The sequence below is a fragment of the Oryzias melastigma genome, linkage group LG7, assembly GCF_002922805.2.
Source record: "Oryzias melastigma strain HK-1 linkage group LG7, ASM292280v2, whole genome shotgun sequence".
Lineage (NCBI taxonomy): Eukaryota > Metazoa > Chordata > Actinopteri > Beloniformes > Adrianichthyidae > Oryzias > Oryzias melastigma.
In genome coordinates, this window is record NC_050518.1 from 21,172,713 (window position 1) to 21,191,509 (window position 18,797).

General features: G+C 35.7%; 2 protein-coding genes across 5 annotated transcripts in view; both read right to left on the reverse strand.

The window, feature by feature from the left end:
* Window positions 1–1,654, reverse strand: part of itih6 (inter-alpha-trypsin inhibitor heavy chain family member 6) — an 18,468-nt gene extending 16,814 nt beyond the window's left edge. The window contains exons 1-2 of one of the 3 annotated variants that reach the window (XM_024292653.2): window positions 1,362–1,654; window positions 229–264 (exon numbers count right to left, since the gene is read on the reverse strand). In XM_024292653.2, the coding sequence (XP_024148421.1) occupies window positions 229–264; window positions 1,362–1,466 (141 nt within the window). In that variant the 5' untranslated portion in view covers window positions 1,467–1,654. Of the gene's footprint in view, window positions 1–228; window positions 614–1,361 lie in introns of those variants that run through there. The other 2 variants (XM_036212874.1, XM_024292655.2) reach the window with 2 other exon arrangements.
* A 154-nt stretch (window positions 1,655–1,808) lies between these two features.
* On the reverse strand, window positions 1,809–18,653 carry LOC112158943 (6-phosphofructo-2-kinase/fructose-2,6-bisphosphatase). Of its 2 annotated transcripts, none has more exons than XM_024292658.2 (14): window positions 18,516–18,653; window positions 10,257–10,382; window positions 10,076–10,172; window positions 9,938–10,004; window positions 9,373–9,447; window positions 7,529–7,585; window positions 7,341–7,462; window positions 7,046–7,253; window positions 6,821–6,967; window positions 5,703–5,807; window positions 4,382–4,511; window positions 4,233–4,295; window positions 4,097–4,161; window positions 1,809–2,223 (listed from the first exon to the last, which is right to left on the reverse strand). In XM_024292658.2, exons 1-14 carry the CDS (start codon window positions 18,574–18,576, stop codon window positions 2,164–2,166), a joined length of 1,383 nt encoding a protein of 460 aa, XP_024148426.1. In that variant the 5' UTR covers window positions 18,577–18,653; the 3' UTR covers window positions 1,809–2,163. The 2 variants fall into 2 exon arrangements, with proteins under 2 accessions (XP_024148426.1, XP_036068768.1); XM_036212875.1 differs by lacking the exon at window positions 18,516–18,653 and adding an exon at window positions 11,577–11,700.
* Window positions 18,654–18,797: the final 144 nt, after the last annotated feature.

Genomic DNA, 18,797 nt, shown 5'->3' on the forward strand with positions numbered 1-18,797 from the left:
TAAGATAACAGCTCAGACGAGGAAAACAAAGACGTTCATGGATATATTTGTCTTTCTTTGTCACAAATAAAATGTTTTTCAAACTGAATTTTTTGTTTGTTCTTGATTCATATCAGCTTGAATAAAGAAATACTCAGAAATTCAATTTAAGCTTAATTTTCTTTATGATAGAATTACATTTTTAAAACACCAAAAACACAATTTTCACAACAGAACCTGTGAACTTACCGCTGGTTTGGGAGGTTTGCTCTGACGCTTTGCTCTCTGCAAAACAAAGAATGCCGTCAGACAAACAAACTTGATTTGCAGCAAACCAGCAAGAAAGTTTGTCCAAAATAGGCTACCCCTCATTTTTGGGGGAGTAATCCCCACCATCTCCCCCTTTTTTTTAGGGCTGGGCCCAGACTTAGAATCAAAACAGTCTGAATCAAAGCCATTCATGAATGAAAGGAGAAGTGAGAGGAAATCAATGCGTTCACTGTAACACACGGCTGCCTGTTGGTGCTGCACACAAGTCACTGCTGTGTCAACACATGACCAAACATCCTGAGCATTGTGGGAATTTCATCTTCAAGACTGGAAATCATTCATAGCAGGGGAGTATGACCGGCTGAGAAAAAGTACAAACATTTACTCGAGTAACTTCTGAGAAGACGCTGCAGCAGTTTTACTCAAATATACTTTTTATTTAGTTAACTTTTATAAAAAACATGATATTTCCTACTCAAATATTAAGCTGTATTTATCTAATTTTTACAATTCATTCAAATAAAGCAGTGTTTTTAACAGAAATACTATAAAAATGTTGTATTTTACTTTAAATACTTGATTTCTTAAAACTATTTTTACTTTTATTACTCCTGTAGTTTTGTCGATTACATTTCATCATCTTCAACATCAGTAAAATCAATATTTTTCTTTTAAATCAACTCTACCCTTAGCAAAAGTAGAGTATAAGTATAGTAAGTATACTTAGACCATGTATGTGCAGTATACGAAGTATACTAATGGAATATTTCTTAAGATTACATTGAAATTTTTAAAGTTTATAATGTATAGATATTATATAAAAAGTAAACGTAAATTATACTGACTCACTTTTAGCATAATTAAAGTACACTTAAATATACTACTTCGTGCTAACAGTACTCATACTTTAGTATAATTTTTGGTTGCTTTACTTACCACAACTTAAAAAAAAGCAAAAAACATATAAAAAAGGTTTTTAATCTTAAATATATACTAAAACATTTAATAAACCATTCAAATATGAATTTGAGGCAGTTAAATGTGCTTCATTGAATAGATCTTCCTTTTTACATGATGTCCCTGAACGCAGCATGAATTCAAACTCTCCTCACCTGTAAGTGAAGACTCCTGCCCAGAAAGGCTTCAAAATCCCGCGATATTCCTTCTTGCAGGTACAAAGCGAAGCAAACTAGAACGTAGGGGATTTTCGAAAACATTTTTGCTCCCAAAAGTTGTGTTATTAAAAAATAAAAAAAATAAAAAAATATATTACGAAATTAAAGGCTAAGCGCTGCCGGCGCGGCTCGGACTGACGCAGGCGCAGAACACACCTCACGTTTTACGTTGGGCATGCTGGGAACTCCTGCGGCCGCCGAGCTCCAGGAGAAATGAGGGGTTGTTAAAACCTGCTTCACTATTTGAGGAAAACACAACCTCCTCCCTCTTAAAAAAAAAAAAAAAGTCTGACCATTTTCCCAAAATACTCCCTGATGGGAGTGTCCAGAAAAAACACGGAAAACCAGCTATTATCTATAAAAAGATGCAGAAAGAAGTCTCTCCTTGTCAATGTTATCTTTATTTATTTACATTTTTACACTAAAATCAACAAATAACCCTTAATTAAACCGTAAACTAACATTTGATTAGGAGCTGTCCAGGGTCCTGATTCATTAAATAGTAGAATTCACTTTTTAGAGTTTTATTTGCAGGTCCAAGGACTTTATGTGTATAAATTCTTTATCATCAAAGCTTCATGGTTTACAAAAAGATCCTCTACAGTCATTCAGTCAGTCAGAAAACGTTCACAGACACGGAAACAGAACCAGCTGCAGAACCGGTCTTTGTGACTCCGTCATTCTTCTCTGAAATCTCTTGAACCGCTTCCAGTTTCATCCTGAACGTTCGGATGAATTCTTAAACGTGATCAGGAACAGTCTGCAGAGCTTCGTCTGGGTTCCTGTTGGTGTTCACATTCTGCAAAGACAAACAGGGAACAGAATTCAAATGTCAACTTTATTTAAACTCAGCCTCAATAACAACAATGGATTCTTAGGAACAAACTTCAAATGCTCAGGGCTGTTTACTGAGTTTTGAATACAGATCAATCAACTCCTTTATTTACTTAACGGTTGAAACACACCTTGGATAACAAAAAAGGGAATATTTAATGAAAAATGTCATTAATCTTTAAGTAAATATAGTAAAAGTTTATAAAACTTAAAGAAATGTTGACCTCAGAAGCTTTTTCCCAGCAGATCTAAAGTTATTTTGTGTTTTTTTTAATATAATATTACTCTGTTTTAGCAGCATAAAAAGCAGAAAATCCGTAAAGCTTCATACTTTAAATTAAGCCATGATTTTAACATTTAAGAATCAAAATGTCAAAAGAGCTAGAAACTAGAAAGAATAAAAAAAATGAAATATATGGAAACAAATATTTTAAAGCAGTTTTAAGACTTAAAAAAACACAATTAAGTAATTAAGAGTTTGGACACTACTTCAAGGAAAAAAAAAACGATGAATTCATAATTTTTTATTTGGAACTCTAAAGCCAACATTGAAAACCTAATTGTTGATTAAACAGAAGCTTCACATTATTAACTTAGTTTTGGGGAAAATAGTGATTAAATAAAACATTTTGCTTTTATGATTAAAGCAGGATTTTCCTGAGGAACAAATATTTTTCATGTTTTTAAAAACATTACATTTAAGGAAGCTTCATGTCTGCTAAAATGGTCAAATTAAGTAGTTAGAAATTGGCTTCATGTGTTCCATCAGATGTGTTTTTCCATCGTTGTAGCCTGTCTTGACAATTAAAACATATTTGGTTTCTATGATCAAATTTCAAAAGATTTGTGTTCTTTACACAGTTGTGTGGTGGTGTGTAAAATTGTGTGAAGATCACTTTCTCATCCGTTTAGCTACTATATCTGAAATTCTTAAAAGTTTTCTCAATAATTTATTTTTCAGTTTAAGATTTTTTTATCCACTGAGTTATTAATTAAGCTTTAATTTTTTTTGCTTGATTCATGTTAAATCATGCCCTAAATCTGCTGGTTTCATGCTGCTACACATATTTCTGCCAGCAGATGGCGCCAAAGTTCCATGACTATAGAGGAATAGCATTCAGTTCTGGGAGGAGGATCATTCAGTTGAGCATCTTTGCATGAAAAAAACAAATTCAAAGAGAATTGCATCAAAACCAATGGTCACCAATGTCATAATTTCATTTTTAAATATTATGTAAATATTAGCTAAACTCCAAAATCGCCTAAAAAAACGAAAAAAGCGTTTGTTAGCCAAAAAAGGCTAGCATGTCACTGAAAAAAATGCTAAACTTCAAGATACCCTAAAAAACGGAAAAAGACTAAATTAGCCAAAACAGCTAGCATGTAAATATTAGCCCAAGTCCAACATATCCTAAAAAAACGGAAAAAAGCCTAAGTTAGCCATAGCACATAGCTGAAATATGAGCTAAACTCCAAAATAGCCTAAAAAATCTAAGCAAATGCCAAAATAATCCAAAAAGCTAGAAGAATACCAAATTTAAAAACTTTAAACTTAAACTTTTTAAACATAACTATGAACAATAAAAAGGTAAGGATATTATTCCAGAATAAAACAATTTAAACCTCAAATAAGTTTCAACATTTTTCTCCCTAAAAATATATTTCGTCAGACTTATACAAGATCGAAATAAGTGCAACATAACATCAAGCCATTAATAACAATAAAAAAAAAATGATCTGGGGGCCGGATAGAATTACCCGGAGGGCCGGATCCGGCCCCTGGGCCTTGACTTTGACACATGTGGAATAGATGGTTTATGGGTGAAATCCAAACTTACTTTTGGCCTCTCTCTGTGTGTGTTGACAGCCTCAATATTCAAATAAAAGGACTCCACCTTACAGCCTTAAACAGAAGAGAAAGCCAGAGTTATGCAGGAATCTGCAGCTGTCATGGACCCACAATGCACTGCGTACCGTAAGCCACTGGTGTGAGTTTGAGCACAGTGTGAAGAGGGCATCTGAGGTAGGGCAGCTCGCCTGCAATCGGAGCAAAATCAGGGTTGGTGGAGAAGTTTTTGTGCAGAAGTGACTCTACGAAGCCGCAGATTCTGGAAGGTTCGTACTTGCTGGTTTGTCCAGGAAGTATGCGAGCAGGCAGCGCATCACGGCTTGGTGGCAGATCACCAGAACATTCTCCTGCCTCTCCAGCTCCATGATGACGGGCTCCAGGCGATGAACCAGATCCTCGTACGACTGAAGGAGAGCAGACGCGTTCAGGAGCTTCTCTAGAAACCAGGATTTTTCTGTACCTGAACTACACACTCAGAATAAAGCTTAAACTAGGGCTGTAAATGTTAACTCACACGATTAAAATGATTAATTAACATGTTTATATTCATTATATTCGTTAATTGTGATTAATCTCAACACAAGTGCGATTAATCTGATATAGATTTTAAGCCTTAATTAAAAATTAATGTTCTAAATGTACAGTTTTGTTTGTAAATTTCATTTTGTGATTATGCACAGATAATAAGTGGTCAGCAAATACAGTAACTAAAACAAAAATAACTGTGATTAATTGTAATTAATTTCCCCCCAGTTTGCGATTAATTAGTTAATTTTTTTAATCGATCCTCGGCTGAGTTTAAACGCTAAATCGAATGAGCGTTATTGGTGACTGGAGTCAATAGGAACTGGAGTTACTCGATATACACATCTATTCTTGTCTGTTTTGAAATGTAGACACGGTTCTAGGATGATGTCATGAAATTGGCCACACCCACAAGTAGGGAAAGGCGGAGCCTCAATGACCAAAGGGTCTGACATTCGGATAGGAAAAGAGTTTATAAAAATACCTCATATTTCATTTAAAAAACGTTTTTTATTTGGACAAAGGTAACATTTGATCACATTTATGGATATAGTTCTCTCTGAGAGGGTCAACAATAACATGATACTGTCACTTTAAATGTGTTTGAGCTCAGAAAAATCTAACAGTTACAGTTACTCCTGGATTTTACTTCATTTTAAGAGAACAAACTTAAGCTTTAATATTTAAATAGCAGATAAACTGACTTTTGTTCTCTTAATAGATAACAGTTCTGGAACGTGATTTAGGGTTCTTCTGATTTCATTTTTTAAAAACGGTCTTCTCCACACAAAGAAAGTCCAATAACTTTCATTGTTCCGTTAAATGTTTTTTTGATAATAACTTAAAAAAAAAAAAAAAACTAAGTTTAGAGGTCATTTTAGAGCAGCATTAAATCTCCATGGTTTCTCTGTTTTGAATCACTGGTTGTTTGCACACTTCTCCATAATGAATTAAGATCAAATAAAACAAAAATTAGTATAATAAAAGCCTGGAACAGTTTGTGACATTATGAATTAAAAAAGTATTAACACAAAGTAAAAAATAACACAAATGAAGGGGGTGTTCCTCACCTCTCCTTTGGGGTAACGGTAGCGATACTTGTCCTGGTCTCTCAGAGCAAATTCTTCCGGAAAGTTTTCCTGAATCTCCTCGTAGGTGAGCTCCTCACAAACCCCCTGAAGGAGAAGCGGGATCGGCTTTAATGAAGCGACGGATCGATCCAACGGTTTTAGTTGGAATCTGACTTCTGTAAATACACTCAGATTTGAGTTTTTATTATGTTACCTCATAGAAGAACTCTTCATAGAGTTTCCCTAAATTAAAGCTGCAAGTGAGCTGCTACCATTACAGACAGATGTGAGAGAACTCCAAAAACCAGAATCAGACGAGAGTATAAGAAGAAAAATTATGTTTAATTCATCTCCATGAGAAAAAAAAAAAAAAATTCCTCCTGATAATCCCTCACTAACACAGTGAAACATTTCTGTGAGCAAAGATCAAGCAAAAATGAAGGTTTGGAGTTTAAAATGTTAAATATTCTATAAGTTATTTGCAAAAAAAACTGAATTAAAATATGAAATGGACAAAATTAATTGCAACTGTTAACTTCCAATTTCAAATAATTTATTAAATGAACATTTTAAATTAAAAGTTAATGAAGACATATCAAATGATGTGTTTAAATTAAATTAAATTACAATTTTTACTAGTACTAACTTAAATGTAACTAAAGGTTGATTTTATTAATGTAAAACCAATACTTTAATATTAAATCTAATATTTTATTTGATTGAAGTCTTTTCTGGTGAATTTTTACATTTTGAAATACTTCATTCTGACCAAATATTCATATATTTTTTTTACGCTGCAAATCTGATCTCTATAAAACCTCTGCTGGAATTTCATCAAACACTTTCAATAAATTATAGCATTTAAAAATGTATAAAATATATGTATAATTAATAAGGTGGGAGTTTTTCAATTAAAAATGTAAATCTTTACAACAAATGTTAACTATAATTGTAGCTCAGATTTTCAGATGAATTCATTCATCATTACATTATTATAACCATTCAAATGACGATTATTATCTTTATTTTTCTGGTATTATTGGGAGGTAACTGGTTTGTAAAATTTACACAGAAAACCATTAAAAAAGGGTTTTCTTTAAATATTACTGAAATCTCACAGCATCGATCTCATTGAGGGCCTTCCACTGCTCATACTGGACTCCCAGAGCCTCTGCGGTCTGGATGGTCCTCTTCATGTGGCTCGTCCACGCCTTCAGATCCTTGATCCTCTGCCCTCGGATGAAGGACGCTAAGGCGCTGGCGTACTGAGCAAAGATCAGGACATCAAAATCTGCACCAAATGACTGGATCCTTTTTTTATATATATATTTGGCTATATTGACCTTTTGCCCTCTCGGGGATAAGCTGGAATCCCCACCGATGCGGCCCAAAAGGTTGAGCTCGCTCTCGCCGTGGCGGCTCAGGTAGATGGAGCGAGGAGTGACGTGGATGTTCATGAGGTAGTAGACGATCCTGCTCTGGATGTGATCTCGGACCCTGTTGACCAGGTATCTACTGCCCACGTCAAAGATCTTTATGTAGGACAGCTTTCTGGACACCAGTGAAGACGAAAACACAAGTAATTTATCAACAGGTTCATCTGTGGGCGTCATCGTGGTCACGGACGAGCACAAACACCTGTCCTTCTCGTCATCTATTGGCATGTAGCTGGTCTTGTAACAATCGATGCGCTTGTTGAAGTCCTCCATGGCCTCATCTATGTCACGGTCGATGTAATCTGGACTCCCAAACTTCACTTGCTGCCAAAACGAGATTTATGTGAATGGATTTAATAATTTCTGAGTAATATGAAAAATGTTTCTAACCTTAATATTCTCTGCAATGATTTCTGGATCGTCACAGATTGATTCGACAAAGAAAACCTGAACAGAAAAAATGGGGAAAAAAAGAACATTTTAAGCACAGAAGACACTTGGAACTGGCACATGTAAACAGTGCCCCCTTGTGGTTGAATTACGATGCTGTCTCTATTCCAGTGAAACAAAAATTAACCCTGTAAAAACAACTTTGTAAGAAAATTTACTTTTTCTTAATTAAGATTTTCTTTAATAGAAATTGGAAATGGAAATTTTATGGAAACCAGTATGTCAATTTGTTGACCTCAGTCACTCTATGTTGCTTTAAAATATGTTTTGTAATTTTTAATTAGGATTTTTACGACTGGTGCAATTTCCTTTTCTATTTTCTCTCACACTGTAAGCTTTTGTAAATATGTGACACATTGAATCTTCTTGACAACTATCCTGCTCTATTTCTTTCTGTGATGCTGCTGAAACTTTGGAATTTGAAATGATTTTCTTGTCTTTAAACCCTTTGATTAAATCCCCCCCAAAACTGTATTTTTTTAAAATATAGATGATATCAATTATGATCCAATGTGTAAATTGGTCAATTTTACTCACAAAAATGTTAGTTAATGATGAAAACATTGACATGATGGTTAATGGAAAAAACAACTTATTTACCCACCGTCCTAAATCTGATCCACACATTTTTGACTCAGTAACAGCATTATAAAGAAATAAACACATTTTACATTCTTTTAATACAGCAAGTAGTCATTTAACTACTAATAGATGAGTTATTTCCACCACAAAGTTTTGACAATTTGCTAAACTTTTCCTGCCTGAAGTGTTTTTCGAAATTTCGTGGAAGCAGCCATTTTGAAATTTGAAAGTTCTTCTACTGCCCCTAGTGGAATGATGGTGAACTACAGGGCAAAAAACAAGGACCGTCCAAAAATGTCCGAATTCCCACTTTAATCACTAAAAATTCAAACAGCACTAGAAAATGGAGAACACACTGTATTGTGCATGATATAGGGAAGAATTCTGAGATATTTTTTGCACTTTAGGACACACCTGATTATAAGGCGCACCGTCAATGAATCTTCATTTTTTTTAAATCTTTTGTTAAATATATGTGCACCCAACTATAAGGCCCGAACAGTCGAATCCTACTTTATAAGTCATTTCATTTTCTCTTGTTAAATTGTTTTAATTATTCAATTAACTGTTGTATTTTTGTACTCATATCTCCCCTAATGTAATTATTCTAAGTCAAAATATAATTATTATTATAAGCATAGCTTTGTTTTGGATAAATTTGTCTACATGTTCATTCAATAAAGTTAAAGCCATGTTAGTGTATTCACAATGTAACTCCAAACCATGTTTGCAAAAACCAGACTGAACCACTAAAACAAACATCACTGTGACTATGTAGCTCACAACCTTTTTAGTAACGTGCAAAAAAATAATAATTCTGACACCACTACACATTCGTTCATAATACCAAGGAAACACAAAAAGAATCCATATAAAAGGTGTTATGGATTATAAGGTGCTCTCTCAGTTTTTTATGAAAATTAAAGTGTGGAAAATATGGAATAAAATTGATGTTTAAGGAACGTTTTCATCATTCTGATGAGAGGGTGTCTCAGATATCAAATATGATACAAATGGTTATTGAAAGCAACTCAAGGGGACCGATATTAAACGATTAAAAAATTAGTCAAACATTAGAGGGCAGATTTTACTATCTTAGAAATGTAAACAGACTTCCTGTCAGCTGTGAGGCTGAACTTATTATTTGATGTGATGTGTTCTTTAATGGAAACACATTTGATTTTGATAAGAGTATTTCTTGCCTTGTAGCCTCTTTCTTTTGCAAAGCTGTTGATGACGGCCCTCCTCTCCCTTGTGGTGTTGGTGGCATCAAAAACCTTCATGGTGGAGCAGAAAACAAGAAAGAAGAGAGGCACGTTCAAGTGAACAAGTGCAGTTTCATAAGTAACAACTTATTCTGACAAAAACTAAAGCCTGAGTCACAACTGTCCAGAGGGAAATATTTAGGTCATAGAACGTTCGGAGAGCCTGTAGGGCAAGCAATTCATGGCGTCCCTTAAGGTGGATTCATTCATTCATTCCCTTAAATTCCCTTAAGGTGGACGTATGAACCTCAAGTGAACTGTAACTGCTTTGGAGAGGAAATCTATGTATTCTAGGTAAAACAAGATGTCTTCAGGTCAACAAGGATGTAAAAACCCACATAGTTTATCATCTATGTGCATCTCAGCCATCAATTTACAAATTTAACTAATTTAAATTAAATAAATGCTTCTTAAGTAAGCCTTACTTTAAAAATTGCTATTAGTTCCTGCAGGTTGCAGACCCCTTGACTAAAGCATAAGCTAACGATGTCGTCTTACTCACAGCAACTTGTCCGTTTTCCTTTGAGAAGTAAAGGGCCACGTCTTTGAGAGCGGCTGAAGCGCAGGCTCTGAAAGTCACATGACAAACATGAAGGCCAACACGTCAAAGACGTCCTATGTACAACAGAAAAGCACGTACTTGCGGATCCTCATGGCCTCCTCATTGTCGGGTTTAAAGAACTCAAAGTTCTTATAGGTCTTGACGGCTTCCCTGCGGTACTGACCCACGTTAAACACTGACACAGCAGACAATGAAATACGTTTTCAATAAAACATTAAATTTAGGTTGTTTTTTTTAATTCATAGATTCTGTATGTGACCTTTCGTAGGAACCCCGATCCAGTTCAGGTAGCGAGTCATCTTCTTGGAGATGTAGGTCTTCCCCCTGGCAGGCAGGCCCACCATCACGATCACAGTGGGGGAGTTACAGAACTGAGGCACCGAGGCTGAGGGAGAAACAGAACCGGACGTGAGATGCTTTATTCAGCAGAGGAGCTCCGGCTTCAGCTGACCCAGTTCCAGTCAGAACTCTTGAATTTCAGGTCCTAGAACAGAACTGCAGCTCTTAAACCCATAGATTGTGGCTCTGGTTAAAGAAAAATACAAAATTTTTAATTTGAAGTAGTAACATTTTTAGATTTATCTTATAGGTTTATTTAGCAAAGAAAAGGTCAAACATTTTTCAACTCCTTCACAGTCGAAGGACATTCTGGATCACTCCACCAGGACCCTGACTACATTACCCATCATGCTCCAACAATCCATCCAGCAGTTTGGCTTCATAGTTTACCAAAACTGAAACATAGTTCGTTCACACACAACCAGATTTTAACGCACCAGAATTTAAGAGTAATTTTGAGTCAAATCAAGGATATTATTATAAAACATTATAAGGGTCACATCATTAGCTCTGGTGTATTTATTTTTTATCTAAATGTATGAATTTCTGATTGGGATGCACCACAAATGCTGGTTTTGTGTGTGTTTCTTTGTCATCACTACTAACTTTTAACTACCTACAACTGCATTTCTTGCATTGAGATGATTTTATGTGGTACTGGATGTCTTTTATTTTGAAAAAAGGCCTCTAGAGAATTAGAAACTAATTCATAATTAGAAAAAGGCTATTTTTCTGTTTTATTTATACTTAAAAAAAACAAAAGTATTTATATTTACCATAATAGTAACAACACCACAAACATAAATCTGTATATTCATTTTCTAAAGGGTGATATAAGATGTTGTGGCTCCTTCTGGGATGCTGTCAGTAAGGTTGCAGACCCCTCTCCTGGAAGAACTAAGACTTGGAAAAGCAGCAGATCCTTTACAGGTAGATGGAAGTTCAGTTTGCAGTCTTAAAGTAATCCTCGTCTCACAGCTGCTGTCTGTCAGCGTGCTCGACGTAAACCTCAACTACCCCAGATTCAGTCACGTCTGCAGCAGAAAAAACGCCAAAATGCAGCATTTTTATTATTTTAAAGAATTCCAGCTCACAAACTTAAACAAAAATATGAAACATGGTCTCTAATCATTAGGATTCACCCATAAAACGTGTGTGTGTGGCTTCAACCTGAGGTTTCTAATTTAAATCTAAGAACATAGCAGCACAAAAGTACAAGCTGAAACACTTTTGCACTTACACCCCCTCCTGCGGTTCAGGTTGAACCCCATCCACGGCACCCAGATCTTCAGCAGAGGAGTCTGTGTCAGACCGTTCGGCCCTGAGGACGAGTTCAGTGTCAAAGCCATGAGGAGTGTGCGGTCTGCATGCACGTGTGCGTCTCTCTGAACCTTCAGCAGGTCAGCTGACAAGTGTGTGGAGCAGGAGGGGGGGTCATCTGCTCCTTCATCTGCTTCATTATTTACAGAAAGCGGTGGCAGAACCTCAGGAGGTGACGTCAGACACCAGGACAGCATTCATAATCCATTAAGAGGAGCACCTGCTGTGAGGAGGCAGACGCTAACCTGGCTCCTCACAGAGCAGGAGGTGAGGAGTTCAGCAGAGGAGAGGGAGCGCCCATGAACGCAGATCAGCACGGCTTGTTCTGGACAAGCTGCTTGTTTTTAAACTCTGGGGAAGGTGAAGTTCTGCTTCTTCGCCACTAGAGGGCAGTTTCAATCCATTATTAACCCTTTAACACTGGAGCTCCAATGTTTATGTTCTTTGATTTACTGTAACTTCTCAATAGTGCTGCCAAAAACGATTATAATTATTATATAATAATTATAATATAAATATTATATATAATTATTATATAATAATTTAGTCGACTAATCACTGATAATTTTTTTAGATTAGTCAACTAATCAGGTCAGGTGCAAACTGGATATAAGTCACACATTTTAACCATCATTAGCTTAAAACCAACTAAAAACTAGACATATAGCATTACCTGCAATAATGCTAGTGTGAATGCTGTAAGCTGAGTTTAGCTGCTGAAGATGCTAGTGCTGATAGCTGAAGATGCTGAAATTGATAGATAAAAACGCTGAAGCCAATAGCTGAAAAATGCTGAAGCTGATAGCCAGCTAAAATATTAGCCAAATGCCAAATTAGCCTAAAAAACTGAAAAAAGCCCAATTTAGCCAAAACAGTAGCATGCAGCTGAAAGATTAGCTAAACTCTAAAATAGCCCAAAAACACCTTAATAAATGCCAGAAATAGTCAAAAAAACTACCATAATGTAATTTTACCTTCCTACTTTATTACACTCCAACTCCAAAAAGTAACGACTAATTGACTATAAATTAGTCGTTGATTAGTCGACTAATCGTGGGAGTTCTACTTCTCAACACGATCAATGTCATTCCAGCAGATTCTGAAGGAGAAAAGTGGTAAAAGTTACAGTATGTTAATGTCCCCCTCTGATGCAAATCATGGTTTTTAGTGTTTAACATGTATGTGTGGCATTTTATCATATGAAAGAGAACAAACGTAATAAAAAAATCAATTTGTTTTTGCATTTCTGAGTATTTCTCCCTTTAAATTGAGGAGATTTTAGAAACAGAGGCTTCAGATCAACATGAAAAATGACTTTTTCAGACATTTAGGTTATGGAATTTTGGTTATAAACTTCATAATCATGATTAAAACCCCACTGGGAACGTTTTTTTTAAGAGAATTGCCATAGGGGGACTTTAACCGTGGATTTTTGACACATTTTTAATGTGTCAAACCACAAAAATGAGAGCAAAAAGTTTGGTTTATAGAAATGTTCCTTATTTTTTATTTTTTGTAAAGTTATTCAAATAAAAGTCTCATATTTTGATAATGACACTAAAGTGGATACGTTTTGAACAAATACAGTTTAAAACAATTAGAATTGTGTTATTTTTCCACACATCTTCATCACATCATAAAAAAGTAAAATCGATTGTCAGACAGTGTTGCTTCCTGATTGGACAGTTTGATTATACAGAAGTGTGACAGACTTGGCACAACATTGAATTGTTTAAGTGTCCCCTTAATTTTCTTGAGCAGTGAACCATATATATATATATATATATATATATATATATACGTGTGATTTGGCTTCAGCTTTGCAGTGGATGCTCCTCCTGACTCACTACTTGCAACAGGAAAACACTAAAATGTGTTTGAGGTTACGTAAAGAAACTGAAAGTTTCAGGTGGTTTCAAACCTCAAAACTAACTAACAGGTCCTGCTTTGCCTCCACGATGAGACATAATCCGGCATGGTACTGTTTCAGTACTGATTTAAGTTTACTTAACAAGGTTTCTTTCATTGGTTAAGGACAATCTACAACAGTTAACTTAAGAAATAATAAATTAAAGCCTTCACTGCTGATTTTTAATGCAAGGATTTAAAAATAGGATGTGTGTGACTCTGAAACAGACTGTTGACCTGCTAAGGCTAAACCCACCTCAGCAAACAATTCCTTCAAACCGTCTGAATGAGGTGCTTCCAGCCAAAAGGAGGCCCCCCAACAAAACTGGGGAACCTTTGATGCCTTCCTTACTTTAGTGTTGCATCTAATTGAAAGACAAGAAAACATTTTTTGTCTTAGCAGAAAATAAATCCGGGTATCAAGGAGTGAACTTCAGATGAGCTGTTAAACTAAACTGAAAGGACTTTTCTAGTAAAAGTGGACATACATTTATTTGATCCCAAGGCAGAGAAATTGATGTATTACATATAGGCTCAAAAACAAGATATATATAATCTAAGAAAAATAGTGCTAAAATACAATAATCAACACCATTAAGCATCCAGTCTATGAGGTGCTGTAGAATCTAGTAGCTGACAGCACGAAAGATCTGTGAAAGTGTTGCTTCCTGCAGCGAGGTGTTAAAGTCTCTGACTGAAGGAGCTCCTCAGTGCAGCCATGGCCATGCACAGGGTGATAAAAAGGTTAAAAAAATATACAAAAGTGTAGTTAAATTGTATAAAATGGTACAAAAGTGTATGCAATTATACAAAAGTGTACTTAAAGTGTATAAAATTGTACAAAAGTGTGGTTTAAGTGTATACAAAAGTGTAGTTAAATTGTATAAAATGGTACAAAAGTGTATACAATTATACAAAAGTGTACTTAAAGTGTATAAAATTGTACAAAAAGTGTATAAAATTATACTAAAGTATATAAAATCATTAAAAAAGTGTAGTTGAAGTGTATAAAACTGTTCAAAAGTGTGGTTTAAGTGTACAAAAGTGTAGTAAAATTGTACAAAATTGTATAAAATTATACAAAAGTGTAGTAAAAGTGTATGACACTGTACAAAAGTAAAAATGAATGTACAAAAGTGTATAAAATTATACAACAGTCTAGTTAATGTGTATAAAATTGTACAAAAATGCATAAAATTAAACAAAAATCTATTTAAAGTGTATAAAATGGTACAAAAGTGTCGTAAAAATTGAATAAAATTGTACAAAAGTGTGTAAAATTTTACAAAAGTGTAGTTAAAGTGTATAAAATTGTACAAAATTTAGTAAGTGTGTAACATTTTACAAAAAGTGTTTAAAATTATACAAAAGTTTTTTAAAATTTTACAAAAGTGCAGTTAAAGTGTGTACAAAAGTGTAGTAAAATTGTACAAAAGTGTATAAAATTGTACAAAAGTGTAGTAAAAGTATAAAAAAAATTGCAGCAACACAATGACTCCAGGCACAAAAGAAGCTTATAACAATATTCATAGTGATATAAAGCTTGTATTGCCCTTTTTTCAGATAAGACATTTTCTGAAAAAACATACTAGTTACTGCAGAAAAGGTGCTGCTGTTTCAATTCACACTTCTTCTCTTCCTAATAGATAAAATTAGCTCTATTGCAGCACAGGAAGTCGTGTACCTGATGTGGGTTTGTCCTTTTCAGTGCAGCCATCAGTATCAAGACAAAGGAAAGATCAAGTTTCGACAGTACGATCTCAATTCTATCTGTGCTTGCATCTTCTTCTTTCTCATTTTGTGATGACGAATATCTGAATTGTTGGTGAGATTTTACCTCCAAGAATGCTCCGAGTGAGTCACTTTCATCGGTGCAGTGGTGGCTGCATGCTGGTGATAAACATCACTGTTCCTCATCTCAGATGAGCTGGTATGAACCCCACATCAGCACGTTTCCTTTGAGGTTTTTGAACGCCCCTCAGCGTCTCGACACACATCAGAGGGATATTTTTTTAAAATAATTATTTATGTAATTGTGTCATACACACATATACAGAGGAACTCAAACTCATGAGCGCTCTCTCCTCTCTTCCACTTCCCACCACCGCCCCGATCTGTGCGGACTGCTCCTCTAATTTTTTTTTAATGGAAGAACTAATCTCATCAATTTGCAAAAAAAAAAAAAAGGTTCCACATGCAACTTTTCTCATGTTATACGGAGCTGGACTGCTTTTAGCGCTCAAGCTAATCAAGAGAAGTGGTTGATTTTCAAAATAAAAGATTTCTGACTCAAGAAAAAAAAACTGGTATAATTTATGAGTCCCGGGGTTGGGAAAGACTTCTCAAAAAACAGGATTTTCATCATCAGGGGGGGACTTTAAAGGGTGTTGACATGACCAACTACATTCTACACTAGAGTGGTCAAAGTAAATACACACAGTTTTACATGTTATTACAGTATAAAGAATGAATATTGAACTTTTTCATGCTTTGGGATACATACTTCAAGCACTAAAATCTAGAAATGGTTAGAAAAACAAACAAACATACAAACAAAACATTTGTAAAGTGACTATGAACTGGAAATCTCTTCAACATAACTTCAAACAAATGGAAAAATAGAGGGGATTCGACATGAGAAGATGCAGCTGATTGATGTCTAAATGGATTTATTCTCAAGCAGAGATCTGCATGTACCCTTTTAGGACTTCAGATCAAAGCCAGCGCTCCGTAAGTCTTCAGCAGTGACAGCAAAGTGTGTTCTGCCATAAATACTCTGCCACCAACAGCTGCTGCGCTGGCTGTTCTTACGCTCGCCTCTCACGTGTTCAAATGCTTCCCTCTCCTCATCTCAGGTCGGTTTTCATGCAATAGCATCAAAAGTAATCAGATCAGAGCCGATTGGAGTTATGCAAAAACCTTAAAGGAGAAGCAGTAAACAGATTTCAGTCAAAGTACTTTTTAAAAACAACAGTAAAAGGTAACGTGGACAATACAAAGTGTCTTTACTGCTTCTGTTGGTCTAGGAAAGCTGTCAGCAGTGTGTTACCAGGACCTGTTTTGGATGGGCTTCTTATAGATGTTTACTCAAAAATACATGCCAAAACTGAAAAAACCCACCAGTGGTTTATTTTTATATATTTCCAAGCAAAAAGGCACCAAAAAAGTTGATTTACATGGTGAACCATTAAAGACAAAGGAAGCGTCAATGTCTAAGAGAGCTCAACACGCTGTTGAATAATATAACAGATTACATGAGCTTCAAACAAACAACAACAAAAAAAGACAAAATAATTCTCTATTTACTTGACAATTGACACAGTTGTTGTTTTCTGTTTTATATGGACACTTAGGTGAAAAATTAGGACAAAAATGTAATTATCACTTTAGGATAGCATCATGAAACACTTTCAGCATCATTCTGTTGTCAAATGTGTCGTCATGGAAACATTGGGGTTGCAACTCAAACCTGACAGACCCAAATAGGTGTCGGTAAGAGTTTGATGACACATATCGCGATACGATATGTATTGCGATATATCCTAAGACTCTAACAGACCAATTTTTCACAATTTTTAAAGAGTATAATCTGTGTTTTTTTATGATACTGGCATAAACGTGGCACCAAGTTTCAGTTATTTACCCATTCCAAGTAAAAACAAAGTATGTCTCATAAAGACAAAAATCTCACTGAAGATTTAACATATGCTGGTTGTTGCGTAAAGCTACTCAGAACAGAGAGGCTCAGTGTGCTGTGCTGCCAATTAGTGGTCGAGGATTTGAGTAGTAAACAGAAGTAAAATGCACATATAATTAATGAAATGTCACCATTTCAGCATCTTCAATCGATACAAGTATCGCCAAATGAAGGATCACGATATATTGTTGAATCAATTTTGTCCTATACCCAGAGGAGTAGTGTCAAAAAATAAAATTCTGATTTTTAGTTTCATATGAGCTTTTAATTAATAAAACTATTAGATGTTTGTTTTGACTCTTAGCTGAAGAAAGTTAAATATTGAGTCCAAAGTTGTATTCCTTTTTTCTCCACAAATCAGGTTTTAACAATGGATTCTGACTCTAACATTAGATTCTGAAGGAGAAAAGCGGCGCTTTAAGGTAATCTGAAAATCCCTATATCTGTATACTACACTTTAATGATGCATGGGGGTGGAGGTTTAATGATTGGGGCTTGCTTTAAGGGCACCGAACATAGAGTTCTGACACTGACTAAATTGACTGTGAGTTCCTCTGAGCAACACAAAGCTCTGGTTTCACCATTGAACGCATGTCTGAGACCGAGTCTATACCCAGACAATGAGACAGGAAGTCTATACCACAGAAGAAAACTATCTGGTCATGTCAGAGCCTGAAGGATGAGTCTGAACATTGAACTAGTCATCCATATGCAGAAACTTCAGTAAAGTGAGGAAATGATGTGAAGATAAAAAGGAAGTTTCTAACTGAAGCTCACAAAAACAAAGAGATGTGCCTGACCCCAAGAGAACACGACAACGTAGGGTAAAAAGAAGGCAGCTCCAGTGTTTGGTCTTGACACCTCAAACTGCATTTCCTAGAACTGATCACACGTATTTATAGAATCAGTCAACATCTGTCAGTGAGCTACAGAAACAAACTGAAGAGGCCTGGTCCATAAACGCCTCACTGAGCCTCCCTTACATTGTTGTCCTTTAAGCATTTACTGCTAGTTAGTCAAATATCTCCAAATAAAAGCAGAAAAAAGGTTTAACAGAAAAACATGAGGTTTTTTCTTAATACTTCCTTTATGTTCAGCAGCATTGCACTTCATTTAAAAAAGGAAGGAAGTCCCTTCACCTGTGGTTTCATTAAGTACATAAAAATAGGAACACATGAGCTTCTCGTTACAGAGCGTTGCACTTGAATGAAATGTGAGCATGCTTTCTGCAGAAACAGGAAACAGGAAGCTCACCTGCGCTGTCACACCTGCGGAGCCTCATGTTTTCCAGCTGGGGAGGCTCCATTGTTTGCATATGCTCCAAAGACGCCACCGGCGGACCATCGAGGCGACCGGCAGCCAGCTTTCATCCAGTGTGACCAGAAGGAAGACTCTTTAAAGAGGATGGACGCCCACCCCCACCTCTGTGACAAATCTCTTTTTGCAGCACATGAGTTATATGATAGCAGCACGCCGGGCCTGTCCTTTAGTGTTTGCCAGGGCCGAGGTTCACTCTGCAAGGCGAGGGGAGAGGCA